The 26,977-nt window shown below is 37.9% G+C and overlaps 1 protein-coding gene across 1 annotated transcript; it reads right to left on the bottom strand.

Annotated features, from left to right (window-relative positions):
* Positions 1-2,176: 2,176 nt before the first annotated feature.
* Positions 2,177-26,377, bottom strand: cdc14aa (cell division cycle 14Aa). Its single transcript, XM_056263915.1, has 15 exons — positions 25,944-26,377; positions 25,302-25,392; positions 25,123-25,198; positions 23,200-23,292; positions 22,749-22,828; positions 20,494-20,560; positions 19,282-19,344; positions 18,694-18,781; positions 18,081-18,311; positions 14,642-14,780; positions 10,201-10,366; positions 10,017-10,114; positions 8,687-8,815; positions 8,229-8,595; positions 2,177-2,781 (listed from the first exon to the last, which is right to left on the bottom strand). Exons 1-15 carry the CDS (start codon positions 25,987-25,989, stop codon positions 2,752-2,754), a joined length of 1,764 nt encoding a protein of 587 aa, XP_056119890.1. The 5' UTR covers positions 25,990-26,377; the 3' UTR covers positions 2,177-2,751.
* Positions 26,378-26,977: the final 600 nt, after the last annotated feature.

The raw sequence follows: 26,977 nt of genomic DNA, 5'->3' as shown, positions 1-26,977 counted from the left end.
TATATATAATATATATACACTCACCGGCCACTTTATTAGGTACCCCATGCTAGTAACGGGTTGGACCCCCTTTTGCCTTCAGAACTGCCTCAATTCTTCGTGGCATAGATTCAACAAGGTGCTGGAAGCATTCCTCAGGGAGTTTGGTCCATATTGACATGATGGCATCACACAGTTGCCGCAGATTTGTCGGCTGCACATCCATGATGCGAATCTCCCGTTCCACCACATCCCAAAGATGCTCTATTGGGTTGAGATCTGGTGACTGTGGAGGCCATTTTAGTACAGTGAACTCATTGTCATGTTCAAGAAACCAATTTGAAATGATTAGAGCTTTGTGACATGGTGGAAGTAGCCATCAGAGGATGGGTACATGGTGGCCATAAAGGGATGGACATGGTCAGAAACAATGCTCAGGTAGGCCGTGGCATTTAAACGATGCCCAATTGGCACTAAGGGGCCTAAAGTGTGCCAGGAAAACATCCCCCACACCATTACACCACCACCACCAGCCTGCACAGTGGTAACAAGGCATGATGGTTCCATGTTCTCATTCTGTTTACGCCAAATTCTGACTCTAACATCTGAATGTCTCAACAGAAATCGAGACTCATCAGACCAGGCAACATTTTTCCAGTCTTCAACTGTTCAGTTTTGGTGAGCTCTTGCAAATTGTAGCCTCTTTTTCCTATTTGTAGTGGAGATGAGTGGTACCCGGTGGAGTCTTCTGCTGTTGTAGCCCATCCGCCTCAAGGTTGTGCGTGTTGTGGCTTCACAAATGCTTTGCTGCATACCTCGGTTGTAACGAGTGGTTATTTCAGTCACTGTTGCCCTTCTATCAGCTCGAACCAGTCTGGCCATTCTCCTCTGACCTCTGGCATCAACAAGGCATTTCCGCCCACAGAACTGCCGCTCACTGGATGTTTTTTCTTTTTCGGACCATTCTCTGTAAACCCTAGAGATGGTTGTGCGTGAAAATCCCAGTAGATTAGCAGTTTCTGAAATACTCAGACCAGCCCTTCTGGCACCAACAATCATGCCACGTTCAAAGTCACTCAAATCAACTTTCTTCCCCATACTGATGCTCGGTTTGAACTGCAGGAGATTGTCTTGACCATGTCTACATGCTTAAATGCACTGAGTTGCCGCCATGTGATTGGCTGCTTAGAAATTAAGTGTTAACGAGCAGTTGGACAGGTGTACCTAATAAAGTGGCCGGTGAGTGTATATATAGAGTGCATCTCTTTACAATCAGAGTTGGATATTCCTATGACTCGGCGTACAACTGAACTTCTGCTTAGAACAAGGTCTACCTATTTTGAACATGGCGATAAAGCTAGTAGGCTGCTTGCACACCAGTTACGCAAGGCAGCTTCTTCCAATCAAATTCCTCGGTTCTGAACTGATTTAGGTATTACTACCAATCCTTTAAAGATTAATTCTGTATTCAAAGAATTGTATACGTCCTTGTACTTATCTGAACTGACTTCTAACTCTTCCAGCTTTGATGACTTTTTCAATAACCTAGTTATGTCTTCTATTGAACAGTGGTCTTCGGAGGAATTAAATGAGCCAGTTAGTATTGAAGAACTTTATGCCACTGTTTCTTCCTAACAGTCTGGGAAAAGTCTGGGATGGGTACCCGGTTGAGTTCCATAAAGTGTTTTGGCAAACACTTTACCCTCGATTATTGGACATGTTTAATGGATCATTCGAAAAAGGCGATCTCGCTCGGACTCTCAATCAGGCCTCTATTTCCCTTCTTTTGAAAAAGGATCCATTAGACTTCCTTCCGTCCGATAAGTTTGCTAAATGTAGATTTCAAACTGTTATCTAAATTGCTGGCTTTATGACTGGAACATGTTGTACTGCTCTCACTGCATTGTTCAAGATTTCCTCACAGCACCATCCTTTCCATCTTTTAAACAGAACATTGGAATTTTTTTCTTTGCACTTGCGTCAGTTAAATAAAGGTTAAAGAGAATGAACAAATCACAGATTCTATTACATTAAAAAAGTACATTACAATCTATTACATTAAAATATTACATATTTTATACATTTTACAAAATGTCCCAACTTTTCTGGAATTGGGGTTGTGTGTATACATACGTATATATATATATATATATATATATATATATATATATATATATATATATATTTTTTTTACAGCACAAAGAATCACCACCTCACAGCCTATACAAATGAAGAGATCTGTAATGACAGCGGTTTAATGCATCTAAAATATTCCAGTTATTAAGGTATTTTCCAATTATTAGTTATCTGTACAAAATGTTTTAAAAATCATGATTTCTGTACAATCGTATTACTAAACATAACTGAATCAGTAACATAGTCATAGTCATGTTATCATACATGTATATTTCTTCAAACACGCATTCATACTTTCACGCACTCATGCACAGACACGCTGCTAAGATTTTTTTCATTACAATTGTGACTTCCAACAAAATCGTGAGCTACTGTAATGGTAGTCACAAACAAATACCAGCAGATATGTTTGATTTTGGATGAAGAAAAAAATAAAATTACTAAATACATTTCTGAATAATACATCAGACTTACAGATATTATTTTCTAAATTGAAACACTGTATAAATGTATTAATGAACACTTTACGCCCAGTGTATGTTTAACATTTTATCAGCTTTTAGGAGAGATCCGTCCACAGAATGATTCGTCCATGGTTAAAAGGTCAGCTGCGGCCATCAGTGTATAATTACAGCCTTAGTACTGAGCATATTCGGACTGAAGGGACTGTGGAAAGAGAGATTGACATTAAGAAACTGATATGAAAGGACATGTGCAAAGCATACTAAAGGCTGGAATTCAGTACACAACTTATAAAATCTGAACAGATTTTAAAACACTGGGGTTACAGATACTGAGGATCACATACTACCAGACCTTCAAGTCATTCCAAACACAAAAAAACCTCATTGCTAGGAGATGCAGGACAAATTAAAACAATGATATCCTCATACTAGAGAGATTCATAGTCGGGCTAAAAAATCAATGTCTGGGACACACAATGTGATTTCTCTGTGAGATTTCCCAACTCCGACTGTCCACAATCTGCAGCCTGACCTCCTCTGGAGCGCTAATTGGGAAAAATAAATCTAGGCAATAAACCTAATTTAATTTTAGCCTTAATGGGATTTATAAACAGAGGGAAATGGAATTGGCTTTAAGAGCACACTTGAATTAAAATGATCTAAAGGTATTTCGTAGTAAGAAATGTATAGGAATAGATCACTTAGGAGCAGGCTGATAGCTCCTTAACTCAATTGGTAGTGATCAAGTCGTTATCTGGATAGGGCAGCTGATTGGTTGCTGTTGCATCAGTGACCAATGAGCTGCAGCTCAACATTCAAATACTGGTAGTGTTTGCTGTTAGCAGTCTGCAGTGCGCTTTCAGAAACCCTCCACCTTCCCCAGCTCCACCTGTATCATGGTGTCAGGGTCCTGCTCTTGACAGTCTTGTCTGTCGTGTGCATGCCACTGTTTAATGTTTCCTTGTTCGGCTCTGTCTTTGTTTGTGTTGGCCATGTGCTCCTCTCTGCTCCCTTTATATTGTGCTGATTTCCTTGATGTTATTTTAATGGATCATTGTTTGCTTTGTGGTGTGTCTCCTGTTTGCTTGCCTGTGCTTATGGATAAACGTTGTTCTAGTTGTGTATTTGATCTGGTTTTTAGCTCTAGTGAATCCTCTCCAGTATAAAGTTTCTAGTTCTCTGCAAGTTTGTTCTTTTGTTTTATTTTTTGATTGAAAGTTCCAGTCATTTTCTTCCTAGGTTTTTTTTTTTTTTTTTTAATCATAGTTCTTGGTTTCAGTTTTATTTTGCCTCTTGTTTTATTTATTTACTCTCTGTGCCTTGCCTGTTTATCTTGTGTCTTGTCTTGTTCATTGTGAGTCTTGTGTTCAGTCTTGCCCTGCCCTGTGTCCTGAGTTTTCCTGGCCACTGATTCTAACGGCCTGGCAGCCAAGACTGGATCTACTTCTGAGAGATCAAGCATCAAGCCTCAGGTTCCTTGTGTTCCTGCCTGGTCCTTCCCACCATCCCTGGTGCTGTCTCCCAAGCTGTCCTCTAGTCCTAGTCACCCAAGACTGGTCTCAGTGGTCACCCTGTCCTATTGGTTTAACTAGTGTTGCATGTCTCACTCTACTTATTGTGCCGTGTCTACAGTCCTGTTATTGAAAAAAAAAACTTCACTGTTATTCTGCATTTGGGTCCTCTCTCTTACAGATCCCTGACAGATCTTGACACAGGGCTAATTCATGTATGTTTCATGTGCAGCAGCAGCATGTCTGTGATTTTATTAGCAAGTAGCAAGTCCATTGTTTGTCAGTAGTGCAGCGATCTATGAAGTACAGCTCACACAGAAGTCACTTTCAGACCTAGTAGCTTTCTATTGGTCAAAATGGCGAATTCGTATGACCAGTTAACCTATCAGCATGATTCCTTTTAAAATGACTGGATTATGACCATGTAATTCACCAAACAATGGTATACTGCACCTTTGTAATAATTATGAGGAACACCCCAATATCAGTAGTTATTTGCTGTAAATCTTTGCCTCCGCTGCAGCTCAAATCTTATTTGCATTTGCATATATTTAAATTAGGTAAACTAAGTCTAATATCACTTTTTTTTTTGTTCCACGGTAGAAAGAACCTATACATGTTTGGAATGGCATGAAGGTGAGCAATGCCCCATTCACACTACCAGTGACGAACAGCACGCATGTTACACAGCGTTTTGGGTAACGCATTAAAAGTAACAATCAGATTACTTTTTTCAATTAACTTAAAGTAATGCATTACTTTTAAATTTACAACAAAATATCTGTTACTTTTTCAAACAATAGAAGCTACTTTGTTTTGTTAAATTACACAAATATACTTTATGTATTTAATCTCACTTTATTAACCAATGTCTTTGGATCATCGAAGGTCAGCAGCGTTAAATAAACCAATTCAACCATACTAATAAGCAAAAATGACTTTAGATAAACCACATTTGTTTCATTTGTTCTTCTCCTGCATCCTAGTCTTCTGCTTTCCAGCAGCTGTACATGTGTGAATTTGCATTTCCTTCAACCTGAGGATTATTAATTTCACCTTTGGTTTGAAAAAGCCTTTAGATTTCCCAAATAACTTTGTTTTTAAACAATAAAGCAAGCAAGCCCAGGTGAGAAAAAGTAACGCAAAAGTAACAATGCATTACTTTCCATAAAAAGTAACTACTAAGTGACACAATTGGTTACTATTTTGGGGAGAAATGCAATATTGTAATGCATTAATTTTAAAAGTAACTTTACCTAACACAGAAAGCAACAGTGACCATTGGCGTCAGGATGTAGGTGTCTAGTGACATGAAAGTTGGGAAATGTCTAACAATTAATAGGAGTGAAGACTGTGTCAGTGAAGCTCAGGTCACCTTTCTCGAGCATTTGATTGCTTGTTTGCTTTATTAGACACGTTTTATAAAATTGTATAAGAAAGTCCCATGTATTCATACAAAATTTTTTAAATGGAAGAACAGGTCATATATGGAGTGAAATCACTATCAAATTTAACATCACACAATTTAAAACCTTTAAACAAAAACCAAAATCCCTTTCAGCTTGATCCCTAAAATGTTCATCATTAAGATGCAGCTGCAGATGGATTTTCAGCGTAACCCTGCTCAATTTATTGTGAGTAGTCTGCAATTTTTCTTTCTTTATAGAGTTGAGAATGTTAAGAGTCTATAATCTATAAACCATTTGGAAACCTTTTCAATCTCTCTACTTAGCTCAGCTTCAGCATTTTCTTTCCCCTTGTGAGAAACAATTATTCCTGCATCATCTGCATATAAAAAAGTACATTGCAAAAGGCTTTTTTTAAAATCATTAATAAAAAATAAAAAAATGGACCTAACACACTCCCCTGCAGAACTCCACATGAAATAGATAAACAACCAGAGAAAACCCCTTATTTAAATCAACCATTTGACACCTATTGGCAAGGTAAGACTTATCCACTCGCAGGCCTTATTACTAAATCCCATTGCTTTAACTTTCCAAAGCAGAATGCTGTGATCTACTGTATCAAATGCCTCCTGCAGATCCAGCAACACAATCCCACATAATTTGCCTCTGTCCATTTCTTTTCTTAAAAACATAATCATTGTCTTTGTGGAGTGCAGCCTCCTAAAACCCGACTGTAACTGTACAGTGTATATTACACTTAAAGTTATAGTCTTCAACCTGACCATACATGATCTTTTCCATGATCACTTTTGATAAAACACTTAAGAAACTGGCTTATAATTATTACACTCTAACCTTTAACTTTCAACCTTTCTTATAGAGGGGAATAACTCTTGCTTATTTTAACTCCCCAGGAACCTTACCTTGTGTAATTGAAAGATTTATAATATGGGTCACCATAGGAGTAATACATTTAGCTGAGTCCTTAATATACTGTACTTCACTGGAATATTATCTAACCCTGTCGCTTTATTACTTCTGAGTTCCTTTAACTTTTTAAAAACACTACTCTCATTCACTTTGGTAAACGAAAAACCACCAATACAACATTTTGCATAATACTCCTTAACTAATGCATCATTAAAAATCCCAGTTCATGCTTGAAGCTTATTAACCAATTTTTCAGCAACAGTAGTGAAAAAAACTACTTAAAATAATCTGCTACCTTCTTCTGATCAGTCATCAATCGTCCATCTACATTAGTACTTATTCTTGAACATTTATTTACCCTATTTTACGCTATTTGTCTTTTTTTCTATACCCCTTTTTCTATATTTTCTATACCTTTTTTGTGTATCCTGCTTCAATTTACTGATGTTGTCATCCTTAAAGTTTTATCTTATCTCTTACCTCATTTATTTTAATTCTTATCCCTTTTTCTTTAAAACTATCACTACGTTGCTTAATTATCTTTAAAATACTGTCTAAGGCTCAGTCCTTTGCTTGATTCTTAACTCTTTGCAGGGTGCCAAATTCCACTTAAACCAATCCCAAGCCATCTCCACATCATCGCACTGCATCACCGATGTCCAGTCGACCTTACTGAGTTCCTCTGTAAATACGTCTGGACTATATTCCGTCAAAAACCCCACTTTTACATATCTTAGAGTTATCCGATACCAATATAGCATCAATAATAGTTCTGGTTTTAAGAGTACCGTAAAACTTCAAATAATAGCCGAGTCCCGAATAGACGCCTGTCTCTTTTACACGCCTGGTGTGGCGACAGGTTTGGGTAAATAAAGGCCGGTCTCAAATAGAAGCCGGGTCTGTTTTTTAGTTTCGGGTTGTATTTTATCTTCTAAAACCCGTCAGAGCGTCCGCTTGCTGCGCTTGACAGTGCATAACGAGGAGAGAGAGAGAGAGAGAGAGAGAGAGAGAGAGAGAGAGAGAGAGAGAGAGAGAGAGAGAGAGAGAGAGAGAGCGCGCCCCGGCCGCGCGCGCGCACTCTCACGTCTTCAAACAACACGAGCGCTGTCTTGCTCTCTCTCCCTCGCTTATATTAATCAAAATTAATTGACACGATAGTAAAAGGTTGGAAGACCGCAGTTTCACGTGGAGCATTTGAAGATTTTTTAGAGATTAGAGACTCTAGGAACAACATCTCAATGAACAACATCTCAACACTAAATTATAAAGGCCTGTCTCATATAGACGCCTGTCTCAAATACAAGCCGGTGCAGTTCGACGATTTGGGAAAATAAAAGCCCGGTCTATTATTTAAAGTTTTATGGTAATTCTAAAAGTTTCAATGCATATGATTTACAAAAGAAACTAAATTGTAAAAAGGTTTACTGTTCTATATAATTTGCTTGTAAACACAAACATATATGATATATGTGTGGAAAAGAAACTTTCGGCGGCCTCAGCAAGTTTTATTCATACATTCTCTGTCACTGGTGGTGTAAATGGGGCTCAAATGATGACCGAACTTTTAGATTTACCCTACCTTTAAATTATAAAATCACATTGGTTATAAAAATCGAACATAAAGATAACAATAATACTGTTGCACAGAAGTGAGGCCAGAGGAAAATTTGAGGAAAAACCTAAATTGAAGGGAAATTAGTAGCAGATGGAAAATAAGCAGAAACAGCAGAGGTAGCGAGTGAAAATCAAGGGCCGAAGAGACGACGAAGGCGAACACAGTCTGTCAGACGGTCACTCACTGGAATGGATCTGCTGAGGTAGCGTCCTGGAAACCCACTAAGCCCAGCGCGGAACGGACCTCTCCGAGGGCTCGGCCGACTATAGCCGCCTCTGATCATAGGCCTGACTGTACGACTAGCACTAACGGTGCTTGATGCAGTGAGGTTAGCGTTGGCTTCTTGATTGAAGTTTACATGGGAGGGAGGAAGTCGGGGGTCAGAAGTGGTGTACCCAAAGCTGAAGCCGGATGGAAGTGCTGGGGGACACTGGGTTAGGGCAGGAGATGGGGAGGGCATGAAAGAGGCAGGAGGTGTGCTGGTTTCATCATCACTGAAGTTGTTGTCATTATAGAGGTTGCTGAGGGAATGGGCTAAACGGGGACTGAAGCTGTTCAGGATGCATAAAGGGGGGTTAACAACATCTGTAATGAACCCCATCCAAAAAAAAACACCCAGGCTGTGCATTCACTTCAATGTACCTTTTTAGATTGCTGGCGGAGGATGAAGGGCTTCGCGTCAGTCTTTGTGGTGCAGTGGTGGAGGAGAGGAAGAGAGGAGCTTTGGAAGACTTGGGAGGGGAAATGGTGCCCGGAGCTGAGGTTATCCCACTGCCAAAAAAAAAAAAAAAAAGACAAATAGCAGAGTAGTTTATTAAAAGGTAATGATAAAATAAACAAAAATGTCCTCATGAAAGGAAGGAAGCTTTCTCTGTGCAATACTTCCTGTTTTAAAAATGATTGCTCATATTGAAGTGCATTTATATCTCTGCAATGCTTTAGTTATTTATTATAACTTATACTCGCCAAAAAACAGAATTTTATTTTTCAGAAATTACCCAGATTATCAATATCATTGAATATGTTCTTAAAACTGTTTCTGACTCATTCATTGGCTTTCAGTTTTATGACAGTCAATCATTGTTTGCAGATACCATAAAAATAAAATGACACCGAAATAACTAAATTCCCTGTGACTTCTCTTATAAAACAGAATTTATTAATAGCTCCACATATACCTCACTCCCAAATTAATGTTTAATGGTAAACACATTCAGCGGGCAGGCTTTCAATTCAAACAGTGATCAGCTGTTTTCCCAAAAAGTAAGCATACTGAAATTAGTGTATTGAATATTGTCCTCCATTGACATTCACTAAAGAAAAAAGTAACCTTGTCTCCTAGGGCTCCAGTCGTACACCGGGAAGTGCCACACCGCACCTCAGACATCTCACATGCCCTGTCCCAAAGGGCACACTTCATATGCATGGTCTTGTGGACTTACTATGGCCGCCGCATGAGCATGAAGTCCATTTTCCTTCTTCATTTTAGGTTTCAGAAGGGTGGTCGTGAGCACCCCCACCCTCGATGCGCGCTTTTGCCGAGCCCACGCTCCGCAGTAATTGCATTAGGTCAAGAAAGTGCGGACTTGTAAGAAGATCACAAGTGTTTAGGGTGCCATTTGGGACAGGACCACACGTATTACACAGTGGATGCTGCATTCATACTCACATTTTCAAGTTCAATCCAAAACAGTGAATCTAATCACTTTTATACAGGCAAAACTTTATTTTTTAATTTGAAAGATGTGTCACTTCTTGTCCAGTGTGTGAGACCCTCTTTACACTTTGTTTTGCTAATGTTGGAGTCTTCTGGTTGGAGAACATCATAACCCGCCAAATTGGCTAGTGAGTTAAAATGTGTTTTAACCCTTTAAACCCTTTAATTCAAAAATCAGTTCTTCTTACAACCAAGAGTGATTTCATTGGCTGAAAGAACACTCATTTCCTTTATTTAGAATAACTGAAGGTCTACCTAAGCACTGTGGTTGTAGATCTGGGGTGGCGTTGGCCCTTTAAGGCTAGTAGTTTGTCTCCTTGCGTTGGAATCATGTCCTCTTCTCTGAACTCATTCTGTAGTGTAACAAAACACAGTGTCAACAACATTTTTACTGTATTGTGCACTCAAATATGATTGGTGGATTCAGTTCCTTCAGCACCTCATCCACACTTGCTGGCTTCAGAATGGTGCTGTCGATGGACATGTTGTCCATGTTGGAGATGAGATGGGACATGTTTCTCTCCTGCTGTCGGCTTTGCCTCAGCTGCTGCTGCTTCTGCACTGAGCGATGGAGATCACCTTGCACCCACATACTGTGCTGCTTCCTTAAGACAGAGAAAGAAAGCACTTCTGAACATGGCCTCTGTGCAAGACTTGATTTCCCTGCCAAGACAAATGCTGAGATCCCTGGAGAGAAGACCTCAAAGATAGAGCACAGGACATCGCCTTTCCCAAACTTATGTCCTCATTTATAATGTATCCTTCCTCTCCCTACTCCCTTCCATTCCAAGTCACTGAAAGTTCACTGAGAATGTCTATATATCACATGCGATTGGTAAAATGGTCTCAATTTCATTGCAGTCATTGGTATTATGAAAAAGATTGAAAACTTAGGAGAATTAATTTATCCTTTTTGGGTGGTGTCTCTTCTCTGATAAGTCTCTCCTCTCCCCCGAAACCAGGTGTTACCCTCTGGGGTACATGATTAGACCCAAAACACCTTTAAAAATATTTGTACAAGCCTTTTGAACTGGACTGGGTATAGGGAAAGTGGCAGAGCAGTCTTTGGGAATCTGTAACCAGAAAACCCCCATGCAGTGCTGTGTGTGCAAACTTCCTGAGTCTTGCACTCGGAACACACTCACACACCACTGTGTGTCTCTGTCAGGTGCATTTCTTACTCTTAGAGTCATCTTTGAGCAATTGATGTTATGCGTTTATTATTTCTGAATTGGCTTTTAATTGTTTACTTGTGTAATTGGAATTTTAAATTTTTACCTAGCAAATAAAATGGTAATCTTGATTTATTCTGTATGATTCTGAAATCATTATTTCTAGTATAGATTAATGTGGAGTCTGGTGTTTCCTCAAATCTGTGTTTAGAGTAGATCCTACTGAGGGACCAATGAATGGAGCACATCATTTGGATGAGAAAATGCACGGCCTGTCTTAAAGGTGACATATTATGCCCCTTTTCACAAGATGTAATACATGGTGTTCCCAGAACGTGTCTGTGAAATTTCAGCTCAAAATACCACCCAGATCATTTATTATAGCTTGTCAAATTTGCGCCATTTTGGGTGTGAGCAAAAACGTGCCATTTTTGTGTGTGTCCCTTTAAATGCAAATGAGCTGCGGCTCCCCGCCCCTATTCAGAAGATGGCTGATCCTTTACACGAGCTTCAGATACTCTCCAGCAATAACAAAACGCAAATCTCTCATCCAAAATCTCAGAAATAACCAGTAGCGGAGTGCAGCCTTACGGAGACACTCAGGAAGAGGTGGCAACTTTTAGACTGCAACTGGACATTTCTGAATGGTTAGTGGATACTAGGGCTGTTTTCGACTAAGGATTTTCATAGTCGAATCTGATTTGTTAGATTTTGCCGTAGTCGACTGATAGTCGAACCTTTTTTTTTTTTTTTTTTTTTTAGATAGCAGCTAGACGTTCGGTTGAATAACTGTTCGTCTGTTAAAGGACAACTCGCTCTACGTTTATTTAAAATTAACAGCAAGACAACCAGAAGTGAATGTGCTTTCCATTAAATGAATCCTTAACACAAAAAAAACGTTGCAATGAACGTGCTTTATTTTAAATAAATCACACACAGTAAACAAAACCTTAACAAAAAAACTTTGCAATGAACTTTGCAATTTAGACGCGCAAACTGCGTGCCGGTGCGGTGAGACGTATATGCTCGGGCAGATTCGGCTTGAAGTCGTTCATCCTCGGATGCGGCGTCGCGCGCGCTGTTACAAAAAAAGCTGTGCACACAGCCAAGCGAAATGGGGTCTTGCCGGTCTTGCGCACCCAACGCGTCATTTTTTTTGCCGTCCGCACCTTCACGCTCGTGCGGACGCGTCGAGTAAACAAGGCTTTACTCCGTGTCAGCGCGCGCTCTGATCGGTAAAGGTGCACAGACCTCTCCCGAATCATCTCCAGCACTCAGCCTCCGATCGCACCACTAGCTCCGCCTCCGTTTCCCTCGTAAGATGATATTAGTATTTAAACATTCTCTATGATAACAAATGTTTGTAAAAAATATTTTAATAGCACGGTTTTGGCGGTTATAGAGTTCTAATGACGGTGTTCAACTATAACCGTCGGTCTCACGGTTATATAATAACGTCACACCTCTCATAACACTTGCCTACTATTCGACTATCAGGTTCATAGTCGAATCAGACCTCTCCAAATCGAATCGTCGAATCCTCGACTATTAGAAGTCAGCCCTAGTGGATACATGCATGTAGTTGTTGTAGAGTTACATTGATTTATCTTATCCACTTGCATGTACCGTCATGTATGTTTAACTTTTATACAAGTTGACACAGTTCCCTGAGGACAGCTAGGAAATTTTTTGGTCAAATAGTGTTTTGTGCTCGTCTGTGCAGCCAACGACAGTTTCCATGCTTTGCTCGAACTTTTGCCATTGCGTTAGAACTGGTTACACTGTTGTTGTGGGAGTTCAGCGGTGCTGTAGGTGGAAACGTGCCAATGAAGGCGCTGTAATATCATAATAAGATCCCCTTCCTACGTCAGAAGGGGCGAAATCTGATCGGCTTATTTTTTGACATGCTTGCAGAAAAAGGCTTATCCAAACCAAGTTGGGTTGTCACTTTTTACATTTTCTGGGTTGGTAGATGCACCGGGGATCCGATTATAGCACTTAAACACGGAAAAAAATCATGATTTTCATGATATGTCCCCTTTAAAAGTAATTAGTTCACCCTGCATCCTCTAACCAAGATCAGAACTGGCGAGTTTCTGTCAGTGAGCTGACGATGCAGTCTCAAAGCGACACCGGGTCCCTTAATGAACGAATAATTAAAAGTATGGGACACCCAGAATAACTAAAGATCTACACTCACTTAAAGGATTATTAGGAACACCTGTTCAATTTATCATTAATGCAATTATCTAATCAACCAATCACATGGCAGTTGGTTCAATGCATTTAGGGGTGTGGTCCTGGTCAAGACAATCTCCTGAACTCCAAACTGAATGTCAGAATGGGAAAGAAAGGTGATTCAAGCAATTTTGAGCGTGGCATGGTTGTTGGTGCCAGACTGGCCGGTCTGAGTATTTCACAATCTGCTCAGTTACTGGGATTTTCACGCACAACCATTTCTAGGGTTTACAAAGAATGGTGTGAAAAGGGAAAAACATCCAGCATGCGGCAGTCCTGTGGGCGAAAATGCCTTGTTGATGCTAGAGGTCAGAGGAGAATGGGCCGACTGATTCAAGCTGTTAGAAGAGCAACTTTGAAATAACCACTCGTTACAACAGAGGTATGCAGCAAAGCATTTGTGAAGCCACAACACGCACAACCTTGAGGTGGATGGGCTACAACAGCAGAAGACCCCACTGGGTACCACTCAGCTCCACTACAAATAGGAAAAAGAGGCTACAATTACCAAGAGCTCACCAAAATTGGACAGTTGAAGACTGGAAAAATGTTGCCTGGTCTGATGAGTCTCGATTTCTGTTGAGACATTCAGATGGTAGAGTCAGAATTTGGCGTAAACAGAATGAGAACATGGATCCATCATGCCTTGTTACCACTGTGCAGGCTGGTGGTGGTGGTGTAATGGTGTGGGGGAGGTTTTCTTGGCACACTTTAGGCCCCTTAGTGCCAATTGGACATCGTTTAAATGCCACGGCCTACCTGAGCATTGTTTCTGACCATGTCCATCCCTTTATGGCCATCATGTACCCATCCTCTGATGGCTACTTGCAGCAGGATAATGCACCATGTCACAAAGCTCGAATCATTTCAAATTGGTTTCTTGAACATGACAATGAGTTCACTGTACTAAAATGGCCCCCACAGTCACCAGATCTCAACCCAATAGAGCATCTTTGGGATGTGGTGGAACGGGAGCTTCGTGCCCTGGATGTGCATCCCACAAATCTCCATCAACTGCAAGATGCTATCCTATCAATATGGGCCAACATTTCTAAAGAATGCTTTCAGCACCTTGTTGAATCAATGCCACGTAGAATTAAGGCAGTTCTGAAGGCGAAAGGGGGTCAAACACAGTATTAGTATGGTGTTCCTAATAATCCTTTAGGTGAGTGTAAATGAAAGCATAATCAATATTTAATTATTTTCTAATAAGAAGCACAATCTAAATTTTATAATCATTTGAAATTGGAGTTAGATTAAGCGCAGAGCTAAAGTAAAATTTAAACTAAATTCTAAAAATGGATTAAACCTCACCGGAGCGCTGAAAAGACATACACGCATTATACCTTCGCCCACGCCATTGGATTTCGCAGTTGGCTGACGGGTGGTTCTTACATCTGAACTGTTTTATGTCCCTGTGTGTCTCAGTCTATCTGTAGACTCTTGCACTTACTGACAGTTTAAACTTACTGTTCGAGAAAGTGCTGCTGTGGTCCAATGACGGAGCCCGGCCTGCAGATTCGTATCCAGGCAATGGCCTCAGGCGCCGTGAAGCGATAATGCTTCATCAGGTAGCAGCCTATCAGAGTGCCTGTCCTGCCAAGGCCAGCTGTGCAAAGACAGTGGGAAAATAATTTAGTGGAGAAAACCAAATAAAAAATTACATCAAAAAAATAAATAAATCAGGAGAAAACACTTCCCATGAAAGACTAAGGGCCAGATTTACTAAACAGGGCAAATTAGCATGAGAGCGCAATTCCAAAAAAGTGCAGATGGGAGTGGAATGTTCTGCGTGTGATCTACTGACGACGAGCAAATTAAAGAACAGACGCAACCGGATCATTTCCATAATGGCCAACGCAATCTACCAAGAGTAGCGCAAATTAGCGTCTGCTTTAAGACAAGCTTTTTTGGGGTAGTAAATAATAGCGCAAATACCAGTAAATTGACTAGAGCAAACCTTTGTAAATCACCTTGCATAATTAATTTAAATACTCTCCTCCCATAAATTTGGTATCTGAAAGGGAAACTCCTACAAATGCATATGCGATGAGGTCAGAATAAAAAATATCCCTTTTCAGCGCTGATTTTTCCCTGCGTGTCTTTAGTAAATCCTGACAGTAATTGTTTAATGCCATAAGAGGGTTTGCGCTGGTTGCTCCCCTATGCTTCCAATCCAATTCTACAATGTTTCAACTCTACATTAATTCATCTGTTACTTTTGTAAAAGCTAGAAAAAATAAGACATGACTTCATCCTCAAAAACTAAGAACATAAATAAACAAGGAAGCAATGATGTGGACTTTCTAATCAATAGCAATAAGCCAATAATTGTTATGGCTGATAACCAACCATAATATGACAATAATTGAAATATAATACTATTTTGTCTAAATGAATATATAATCAATCACTTTAAATACAAAATTAAATACATTACATTGTCAATCGTGCAAGAATGAAAAATTAATAGTGTTTTTTAAAGATGAACTTTAAAGGGTTAGTTCACCCAAAAATGAAAATTCTGTCATTAATATCTCACCCTCATATCGTTCCAAACCCTTAAGACTTTCGTTCATCTTTGGAACACAAATGAAGATCTTTTTGATGAAATCTGAGAGATTTCTGTCCCTCCACTGAGGGAGGTGCCAGTTTATTTCAATCGTAATTCGAGCATTTGGGAGTTTCGCGTGAAATATTATTTCGCTCATTATCAAGTTGGTCACGTAAATGTATCACCCTGAACAAAAAAAAGCTGCTTTGTTTTAAAGTGACAGTGTGAGCTGTGCTTCATACTGAATTTTGGTTCTTTGAGTTCTGTTTTCCTGTGTTTAGTTTCGGTGTCTTTGGTTGCTATGGTTTCTTATTAGTTGATTAATCAGTCGCACCTGTGCCTTGTTTTACCCCTTATTATCTTGTGTATTTATTTTCCCCAGTTTGGATCAGATCTTCATCTGTTCTTGTCAGTGTTATATAGTTTTATTTTCAGTTTTGTGTGTTGTTAAGTTCCATTAATAAAAATACTGCTTGCAATTTGATCCTATAAACCTTATGCACCAGAGAAACAAGGGCGCTGCCATCTTTAGAATATTATCTTTTGAACTTCCGTTTTTGCGGAATGGCAAAGAAATCTCTATGGCTTTGCTGTCCAGGAATAATTAGCTTTTGAAGTGGATTTACTTAAAGCTGCAGTCCGTAGCTTTTCCTCTTTGTCGCCATCTCTCTGTTCGAAATCTGTAACTGCAGTGATTCGCGGAATTATCATCTTTACGTGGGTTGTAAATCGGCGTGCTGCTGTCAGTCACCGCGCTGAGTGGATACTGTCATACAGAATCACAGATTCACTTTTTGAAAGTTTGACCTTCATAAGAAAATGTCTTCTGAACAAGTAAGTAAAATCCATTTTTGTTCTGACCAACTAAGGGGGAAAAAGCATTCGACATGATAAGCTTCGTTAGATTTAATCAACTCGATTTACAGCAACCGTGCAAATTATAGCCTACTTTGTTCTCAAATTGTTCATGTTAACAACATCAGCATTGCGTGACTAATGTTAAATTTAATGTGTGGTTACCTGTGTAGTTCAGAATTCATATTCTCCATAATAGCAAAACGAGAAAGGCACAACAAAGGAAACTCCATAACTGTGTGAATTAAGAAAACGTACTGTTACACGATTGAACTATTGAAATGTCTTACTTGTTCAGCAGAAAAAGGCCGTCTCTTCTTCCGTTTTGAACCCCTTCAAAACACGGAGTTCACGCACTTTTCAAAAGCCCCGCCGATGTTTAAATCCTTGTGTTCGCATGAGACTGTTTCTTTCTCTTTCTCTAGCCACCTTAAATCCGAAGTATGAAGTCTTTTGGGTTTTATAACTGCTGAATCTCCAGTTGACACTGATGATTGTTGTTTGGATCTTTCTGGATGCCATAAGTTTAATCATGTAAAGTGCTGCGAGAAAAGCCTATACATCTAAACATCTCGTCACGCGCAGTATAGCCGGCTAGCCGAAACTCCTTCTTTATGTGTACAGATGTGACGTGACGCAAAGACATGCTCGAATTTCCCGCGGAAACCCACCAGTACCACTGGAATTTAAATCATTATTACAAGCTAACCGTTTTGAATCTAGCTATGGCAAACAGATAGTTTTGACCACTGGCAGAATATGTTTTTTTAAATATAATTATTTTGGATTATTTTTAACTTAAAAAAGTTACGGACAGCAGCTTTAATGTAAAGTTAACGAAAGTTATCACGAGGATTGTAATGTTTAAAGCAGATGTCTTAACAAATGTCAGTAGACCGGGAAGATTTTAAAACCAGCCATTCATTCATAAATAGGCAAGATCGCTGTGAAAATACAGACCGGAAGACAAAAGCCAACGAGCGCAGCGGTGAAAAGGGGCGGGGCTACATAAGGTCTATACTCTCCCCTTTTGGAACCAAGCTGTGATGCATACACTGCTAATGGACAACAGACCTTTTCATATCTGTGAAATTAGCCAAAATATCACTGTGACCACATCAAATATGACCTAGACTATATTAAATACAGGTTCACTTACAGCATAACATGGATCCTGCATTGCATTGTACAAATCCCAGCCAACATTTCATGGTGGGGCCAATGTAGGCACAGAATGGCCTTGAGTTATGAGCTCTACGTGGGTTTGTCCGTGGGTTGGTTCCCTATGTGAATTAGCCTCAGTATGTTAATTCAGATTGCCAATACCTCAAGCCCATATCATGCCTACATTGGACCCACCTTGAAATGTTGGCCAGAAAATTTCAGGATCATACAATGCTTCTACTCCACTATTTTACATACAAAAGTGCACCTCACTCCAGATGCAATAAAAACAAGATTACGTTTCGTCACATATCTAGATTCTAGAAAGTGTCTCACCCTTGCAGTGGACGGCCACGGCACCCTTTGCGCTCTCACAGATGTGTAGAAAGCGTCTTGTGAGGAGATCACTAGGTGTGGTGCCGTCTATAAAGAACAAGTCGTGATGTTCAAACCCGGCATCTGTGAAGCGCCGCCCTTCATAGATTTTCTTGTTCAGTCGCACAACATCTGTCACACTGTGCTGCCGGAAGTAGGAGAAGTACGATTCTGGAGCATGGAGAGGATAACCTGAAAGAGCCAAAACAGTCATCAGTTCATGAGTGAGTTACTCCACTGATACTATCAGTTCTTTTAAAATGCATCTGATCACTCTTGCACAATAATCTAAAAACAGTGTGAATCAACAACAACTGAAGCAGCAAACATTACGAAACACAAAATGTATGTCACTGCCAAAACTTTTGGCCATGACTGTAAATGGTTTGACAAGCCATTTGTAATGTTTATAGCTATACTTATAGCAAGTTTAACAGGGTTTTGGGAAACAACTGCCATTGAATAAAGAATAAATAGCAACAGGGTTAACATTGATCCGATAACCACTGGAATCTGGTATTTGTTAGGACTGTATGTGCTAGTTTTTATGTGCAAATCTAATGTGTCAGCTTACCGTTCTCTATTTGGCTCTTGGGATGAGGTCCACTGAAGGCCAACAGTTTTCCTGGGACAATCCAGTTAAAATCACCATTTTCCACACGCTTGTAATGCAAAAGATAAGAAGATACACTAAAACTTCTGAATCCATCACAAATATACATAACTGCTTAATTCAAGTGATTTTTTTTTTAATTTACATGAGTTTTCTGTATCCTTTATTGCTTTTAAGTCACCAAAATGGATAAATACTTAAATACATGTGAAATTGATTACATTTGATGATAAAATGTCACAACAATTAATATTTTGCAATCACTTTTAACCAGTAAAGTATTTTTTTTTAGTAAACAGTAACAAGTAAACAGTGTGACAATCAGAGAGTGTCCAAATACTTTATAATGTATGACCTACTTTTTGGTTAAATGTTTTGCTTGCAAAATATACATTTTTCTTCAATAAAAGCCACTTGATTTGATAGTTTGATATTGAGTGCTATTGTTATCACAGTTGGGGCCACTGTAGAGAATGTAGCAGTGCTGTAGACTTTTAAAGTTAGATTATATCTATGAGAATGAAATATTAATATTAAAGAAGTTGATACCTCATAATGTTCATATTCTTCAACATCAAAATTCTCAAAGTCAAAGAACCCGTGCTGCAAGGCCTGAAGAGAAAAAGTTTCATAAAATAAAGGCAAATCATGAATTTCATGGAACATGATGAAAATCTAAATGCTTCTAAGGAAATGTGTCTTCAAACGTGTCCATTATGCATACATCTTAAGTTAACACAAATGAAGATATTTTGAAGAATGTTGGTAACAAAACAGTTGATGGGACCCCATTGACTTCCATAGTATTTTACTTTTCTTTCCATACTATGGAAATAAATGGGGTCCATCAACTGTTTGTTTGCCCATATTCTTCTAAATATCTTCTTCTGTGTTCAGCAGAAGAAAGAAACTCATACAGGTTTGGAACAACTTGAGGGTGAGTAAATGATGACAGAATTTTTGGGTGAACTATCCCTTTAAGTTAAATCCTTAATGCTTAAAAAGGCAAACTGGTAAGGTTTTATTCAACCTCACATATAGGGTGACCACATTTTGATTACCAAAAACCAGGACAGATACTCAAATGATACTCGAAGTTTACTCAAAGATGCCTTACTAATTTCAATACATTTAAAGTAGGCTATGCCTCCTCTGTATGGATAGAAAATTGTTATATTACAAGACACAAATTCAGATAGGCTTCTCAGAGGTTACTCAACATGTTTTATTATGACAGGTTTCAAAAATAATGAATGAAATAATGTCTCTTCTGTATTAGAAAAATAAATATATAAATAATAAATAACTAAAAGAAATACCTCCAAATTGAACAAAAATAGCTCTCACAAACGAACTAACAAAATATACTTATATCTTTAGTTTTCTTCCTCATCCTTCTTTTTGCCCATCTATATTTTGCTGTAGAGCTGATCTTTCCCAGCAGTTTTTTGAAAACCTCCACCCACAAATTTCCTTCTTAGTATGTTGCTTCCTGTTAGAAAGTTATCAGTTATTGTGTGGCATGTCCTTTATGTAATCCGTCTATTAGAGCCTGTGCCAATTCTTTCTCCTCTGTCAGATTGAAAAGACAGATAATTGGACTAAAAGATTACGTTCTGGGGATAAAGTGCATTATACGTCTACACTGTCCAGCCTTGGTCCAAAAAATGGGTCAAGAATGTCACAAACTTTACTCTTCCTAAATATGAATAGCTCAAACAGATGGTGCTATCGAAGCACTCTTCGCTTTAATACACTTACCTTGCGTATTCCTTGTAAACAGTCTAATATGGTTAGATCATATGTGCAGTTCCCAAAAGCAGCATCTCTATATGGAAATAAAGGAACATTAAATAAAAAGATAAAGAATATAGGTTTTTTGTGAATGTATGATAAAATATCTGTGTGTTGAGTGTGTGTGTGTGTGTGTGTGTGTGTGTGTGTGTGCTTTTCACCACCTCCCTTCAACATTGGATAGCTTCTTGTCCTTTTATGAACTTTGATGTTTGTGATCTTTAGTCTGTCCTCTAAAAATCTCCATATTTCATAGCATTCAGTGTTATCGTGCAATTTAGAGAAACGTGGTCTGTGGGGTACAGTTGAAACACAGTTTCACAGTAACTTCTTGGTTCCACTAACATTAATGGAAGAACGTTTGATCATAACTTTTGTCAGTCGACATAACATTGTAGTGACTCATCAGCATAAACTTAATGAGTGAATGCGTGCTGCCATCTTATATACCTGTATGTACGGGGGAGTGGCTTGGCATGCAAATTCCACTCGCCAATTCCATTGGTTGTTTTTCTACAACTCAGAGGTGATTGGAGCTCCCAAGTGAGACCCCATTTGTCAGTCGACATAACGTCTCCGTTCCCTCCAGCAGGGAGGAGGGTTGCATCAGTAACCAAGACGTTACTTTCCCAGCTAAACTATTTGTTGCTAACATTTCAATTAAGTTCTTAAAATGTTATTTTTGAATGTTCTTTGAATGTTTTGAGTGGTAACATTTTATGAACATTATTTAAGACCTGATAACTCTGAACAAATTTTCTAATAACATTAATGGAAGAATGTTTGTTCATAACTTTGCCAGAACATTAGCCAAGTTCTGAGAACGTTCCCTGTTAGCTGGTACTAAATATGAGTGTTTACATTTCCATTAAATACAGGTTCAATTTGAACAAAAAGTATTTTTTGTCTTTATCATCTAACTGTGGAAAATATTAACTATTTATAGTTCATATCGATCATTATTTCTTTAGATACATATTTTTAATGACTAGCTTTTGTTTTCCAACTTGTTCCAACTGTATTCGCTCTACTCTACCGTTCAAACGTTGGTAAGATTTTATATCATAAGAAGTCTCTTATGCTCACCAAGGCTGCATTAATTTAATCAAAAATGGAGTAAAAACACTAATATTGTGAAATATTACTACAATCTAACATAACTGTTTTCTATTTGAATGTATTATAAAAATGTAATTTATTGCTGCAATGTCTAAGCTGAGTTTTAAATGTTCAGTGTCACATGACCCTTCAGAAATCATTCTAATATGCTGATTTGCTGCTCAAGAAACATTTCTTATTATCGTCAATGTTGTTTCATATTTCTGTAGAAAACTTTTTCCAGGATTCTTTGATAAATAGAAAGTTCAAAAGAACAGCATTTATTTGAAAAAGAAATGTTTTGCAAATTTTCTAATAACATTAATGGAAGAATGTTTGTTCATAACTTTGCCAGAACATTAGCCAAGTTCTGAGAACGTTCCCTGTTAGCTGGTACTAAATATGAGTGTTTACATTTCCATTAAATACAGGTTCAATTTGAACAAAAAGTATTTTTTGTCTTTATCATCTAACTGTGGAAAATATTAACTATTTATAGTTCATATCGATCATTATTTCTTTAGATACATATTTTTAATGACTAGCTTTTGTTTTCCAACTTGTTCCAACTGTATTCGCTCTACTCTACCGTTCAAACGTTGGTAAGATTTTATATCATAAGAAGTCTCTTATGCTCACCAAGGCTGCATTAATTTAATCAAAAATGGAGTAAAAACACTAATATTGTGAAATATTACTACAATCTAACATAACTGTTTTCTATTTGAATGTATTATAAAAATGTAATTTATTGCTGCAATGTCTAAGCTGAGTTTTAAATGTTCAGTGTCACATGACCCTTCAGAAATCATTCTAATATGCTGATTTGCTGCTCAAGAAACATTTCTTATTATCGTCAATGTTGTTTCATATTTCTGTAGAAAACTTTTTCCAGGATTCTTTGATAAATAGAAAGTTCAAAAGAACAGCATTTATTTGAAAAAGAAATGTTTTGTAACAACGTAAAAGTAATTACAGTCATTTTGAATTCATTTAATGCATCCTTGCTAAATAAATGTAATTTCTCTGTACATGGCAGTGTGTATAAGACTATGGTAATGAGGTGTGACTAGCATGATGACACATGATCAGATCAGTTTGAGCGTGTGTGTGCAGTATCTCACCTGAAGGGCAGGTATGACACATTGGTTCCAGAGATCAGGGCCCGATACACTTCCTCTGGAGTTCTTTTTAAGTAGATTACCTGAATAAAGAAGCGAGACATGACTAGCAATTTATCTAAGAGACTCTGAAACAAGAGCTCAACTTGTTGTGAATGGCTCTTGTTCTTTTAATAATTGTGTCCCCAAAACATGAGGGGGGGTAAAAATCAACAAAAATGAACATCTTCTAAGGTTATAGAACAGGGGTGTCCGGAGTCAGTCCTGGAGGGCCACTGTCCTGCAGTGTTCAGCTCCAGCTTGCCTCAACACTTGCCTGGAAGTTTCTAGTATGTCTAGTAAGACCCTGATTAGCTGGCTCAGGTGTGTTTAATTGGGGTTGGAGCTGAACTCAGCAGGCCCTCCAGGAGAAGGATTGGACACCCTTCTTATAGAAACACAGAGCTGGACTCACTGCATAAGCACCGATGAGGACGGCTGCATTGGCTCTCTTTCGTTGGTCATAGCTGGTGTAATGGATGATGCGCTTTCTGGACAGAGTGAAAGACTGCAGATATACAAAAGACATATTCGTGTTCAGATAGTTCATCCAAAAAATGAACTGTTCCTTTAATAGAGTATATAAGGATACTTAAGGCTCTGGTTGTCATTCATATGCTTCTTGCCTTTTTAATTTTGATTTTGCTGTTTTGTGTAGAATGGTACTGCATTAAAAATGTCCCAGGCAGAGAAAGATGAAGTGAATTACTCAGTTTTCCTACAATCTATTTCTCATTACATTACGCCAATTAGGTTCATTTGGAATTGCATTGTTATTTAACTCTGTAATTCCTGGCATAAAATAATAGTCCGTTTTTTTTTTTGTTTTTGGGAATGTAATACTTTATTTATGTGATCAAAAAGTAATTCTGATAGCTTGTAATGTAAATCAGTAAGATCTATAAAACAGTATAGCAGATTACATGCATAAGGTGCATATATGTTTAAAGTTCTGTAGTTTATATTGTGGGGCAAAACAATGCAATGCAATAAAATGACGGTTGAGAGATGAACAAATAAACGTCCCTCAAAACCCTGATGTATCATATTTGATTCTCACATTTTAACATGGTTTTTCTAAAAAAATAAAGTGAAAAATGAACCTTTAAAAAAAAGCTAAGTTGCTTCAGGTCAGTAAATGTTCATATTGGAATATTAATAGCAATAAAAAAAGGCTATTCTTATGTTTACTTTATAAAAATCAGTAAAGATTTCACAGCAAAATACGGGAAATTACACAGTGGCCTAAAAAAACACACTTTAAAGTGTATGAATGCCACTACATTAGTCAATACCGAACCTGGAGCTATCTGTTTTAAAGAGAGATATTAGGTTTAAAATGATAAAACAATAGATATACTGTTAAAAATGAAAAGAAAATGTATTTTGGACACTTTTTGGTTGTCAAACATTAGTGGATCATGTTGTGAATCATACTCTGCTAGGAACTTTGTGAACTTGACTTCATACATACACTAAAATAAATCACCAAAACACTAGTTGGTCAAACATGGCAAACGATGCTCTGAGAAAAGCTGTACACTAATTTGTTTTCAAATGCCAGTTGGTTTAATATTTCAAATCTAAATGTGTTATGTGCTACTTAGATGTCCAAATATTTTTTTGTACCCACTTCACACTAAAGACAAGCACATACTGTCCAGAAACACCTTTAGCCCTATAGCCCTTATAATCTGTCAGCTCCAGATACAAAGATAGTCATTGAAGTTCAATCCTTCATGCCAGAAACTTCTGTGGTGTCATTATAGAGACGTGTAACTTGCAGGAATAGAGCGCTCTCTGCTGCTCACTGCAGGAACTGCTTCTGACTCATTATACAGTCTTGCAAAACATAAAATAACTTATTATTAATATAAACATCATGACCATGGCTGCTGGTGGTGAACGGATGTGACCACAGTTAAGGTTTTACAAAACTGAATATTAGTGATTTTCATTTATTTTTGTAAGGCTGGGCTTAACCTACCTATTTGCAAGGGATTAGCCTTCATGGTTTTCCAGGAAAGCATCTTTAAGTTCTGTTATCTAAGATTCATACATTTCTATATACTCATAATCACATGTTTTGAATTTTGACCTTTTTTCTGGAACGAGAGAAAAATGTTTTCTCAGCAAGCCATTCTAATTTCTTTTAGGCAACCAAACTAATTTGTCTGCTAACTAAAAAGTCTGTTCTCAATGTTTATCTATCAGGCCAAATATGAAAATGAAAAACATAATAGCCTATTTGATCAGTGAGTAGAATATGAATTTCTGGTGAAGGAATACAACAAGCACTGTAATGCAAACACTGAGCCATTTGATTCAAAGATCTTGCCTTTAGTTTTTTGTTCAGTTTGCAGCAATATCTGTACAGCATTGCCAGATTGAGGGGTCCAAAATCTGCATAAAAACTTGAGACAGAAATGGACCATAAAGTCACCATTTGTCATGAAATGAAACAATCAAATATGAGCAGAATTTTACATGGTCAGTTAAAAACTTACAAAGACTTACTTTTCATATATAAATTCATCATCTGTGCAGAAGAAATGTGTGTTTGCTGTGCTCTTGGGTTTGCCTCTGAGAGTAGCGAAATACAGTCGATCTGGGGGAAAGAAAATACAACTGAATACAGAATGAGTAGATGGTAAACCACTTTAAATCTCTTACATAACACGGCCTATTGTATATAACTGGACTACTGTAAAAAAAAAGTTGCTGCCATAATTTTTTAAGTACAATCAACTAGGATATTTAAGTCATTTCCATTTAAATCTTGTATAACTCATAAAAAAAGTTGAAAATTGCTTAACTTATTTTGATGAGTTAAAGCAATGTAAAAACATGTTGTCATAATGTATAGATCATATATTTTTTTACAGTGAGTGCATAGCAATCTGAAGATAGCAACTGGAAGCAAAAGCTAACATTTAAATTACTTTCATTATATTATCTATATTTGAATGTACATAAATAACTGATCTGTAAATCATTATAACACCCGTGAAATTTATTACAAAGTGCAACACGTTATGCTAGGATATTGATGTTATAAGACATTTACATATGGATTGGGCAGATTAGAAAATAGGTTATATTTGCCTTTGAACCTTTGTTTTATAAAAAACGATATAGTAACTATATTCATCTTATTACCTTTGATAAACTCAGAGGATCCAAGCAGCTCATTGTCATCTCCCATTTTATTTAATACTGAAACTTCAGGATGTTTAAATATTTCCACGAGTTTCTTTTCGTTCCAACGGGACGTTATATTGGAACATCCGGTAATTTTGAAAATAAATGTGTTTAAAAATAAATCCGTTATATCGAAGACAACACAGTCCTGTTATAACCCACTTCTGAGTCCTATAAGCTCTTCTGTGTCGAGTTTAGACTGCAAATCCTCTAAATCTCTTCCGAACGGAAGGTGAGTTAAAAACATCATGTTTTCCATCAGTTTAACCTCATATATGTTCGTGTTCGTCAGTTTTCCGTAATCTTTTGCACTTTTATTGTGCTGGAGTTCCCTCGCACACTCTTCCACGGCTGAAAACTTCACGATACAAGTTAAAGAGACATTGCCTAGTTACCACGTGCCACACCACCACACAAAAGCGTGTTGCTAAGGAGGGGTCACTTTCGACCAATCAGAGGACGCAGTGCCTGCTCTGTTTTGGATTACAGCTTTTCTCAGTCGCTTTGATGCATTTCTCGAATCATCCTTTAGATTAGCAAAAACAGTGTGCATTTATCAAACCAGCTCGTACAAACAGCAGAGCAGCACACAATGGATTACCTGCAAAAGTGTGTCACTCGCTCAAAATCCTTAGTTCATCTCTCAAAAGTACATTTTTATGTCAGTGAATATCAGTGCCATCAGAATGACAAGTCCTTGTGTCATTTTTCAAAGATAGTAAAAAAAATGCTTAGCCACATTGTCAATATAATAGTGTAGCTACTCTACTCTGTCAGTATTTTCACATGTGAACCATTTTTGATGACAATGATTGAAAATGCACAAGCCTGCACTTTATCTGTATGGCATACATTTAAACTGTACAATTTTACACAGTAGCCCTACTCTATATGGGATATTGATTGCACAGTTACACTTTTACTGAATGTACTGTAGTATGAACACACAAACACACACACATACATATATAGATATATATAATAATGATTGA

The sequence above is a fragment of the Rhinichthys klamathensis genome, unplaced genomic scaffold, assembly GCF_029890125.1.
Source record: "Rhinichthys klamathensis goyatoka isolate OS25496 unplaced genomic scaffold, OSU_Roscu_1.1 h1tg000011l_1, whole genome shotgun sequence".
In the NCBI taxonomy this organism is placed as follows: domain Eukaryota; kingdom Metazoa; phylum Chordata; class Actinopteri; order Cypriniformes; family Leuciscidae; genus Rhinichthys; species Rhinichthys klamathensis.
This window is presented reverse-complemented; position numbering and strand designations above follow the sequence as displayed.

What these genes read in the sequence shown, in the direction of transcription:
- cdc14aa (XM_056263915.1), bottom strand. Translation starts at nt 25,989, where the DNA reads ATGGGAGATGACAATGAGCTGCTTGGATCCTCTGAGTTTATCAAAG. An exon ending in GATGAATTTATATATGAAAA is followed by an intron (nt 25,199 to 25,301) that starts GTAAGTCTTTGT and finishes TTCTGTCTCAAG; the next exon opens with TTTTTATGCAGATTTTGGAC. An exon ending in ACCTCAGCAGATCCATTCCA is followed by an intron (nt 2,782 to 8,228) that starts GTGAGTGACCGT and finishes CTCTTTCCACAG; the next exon opens with TCCCTTCAGTCCGAATATGC.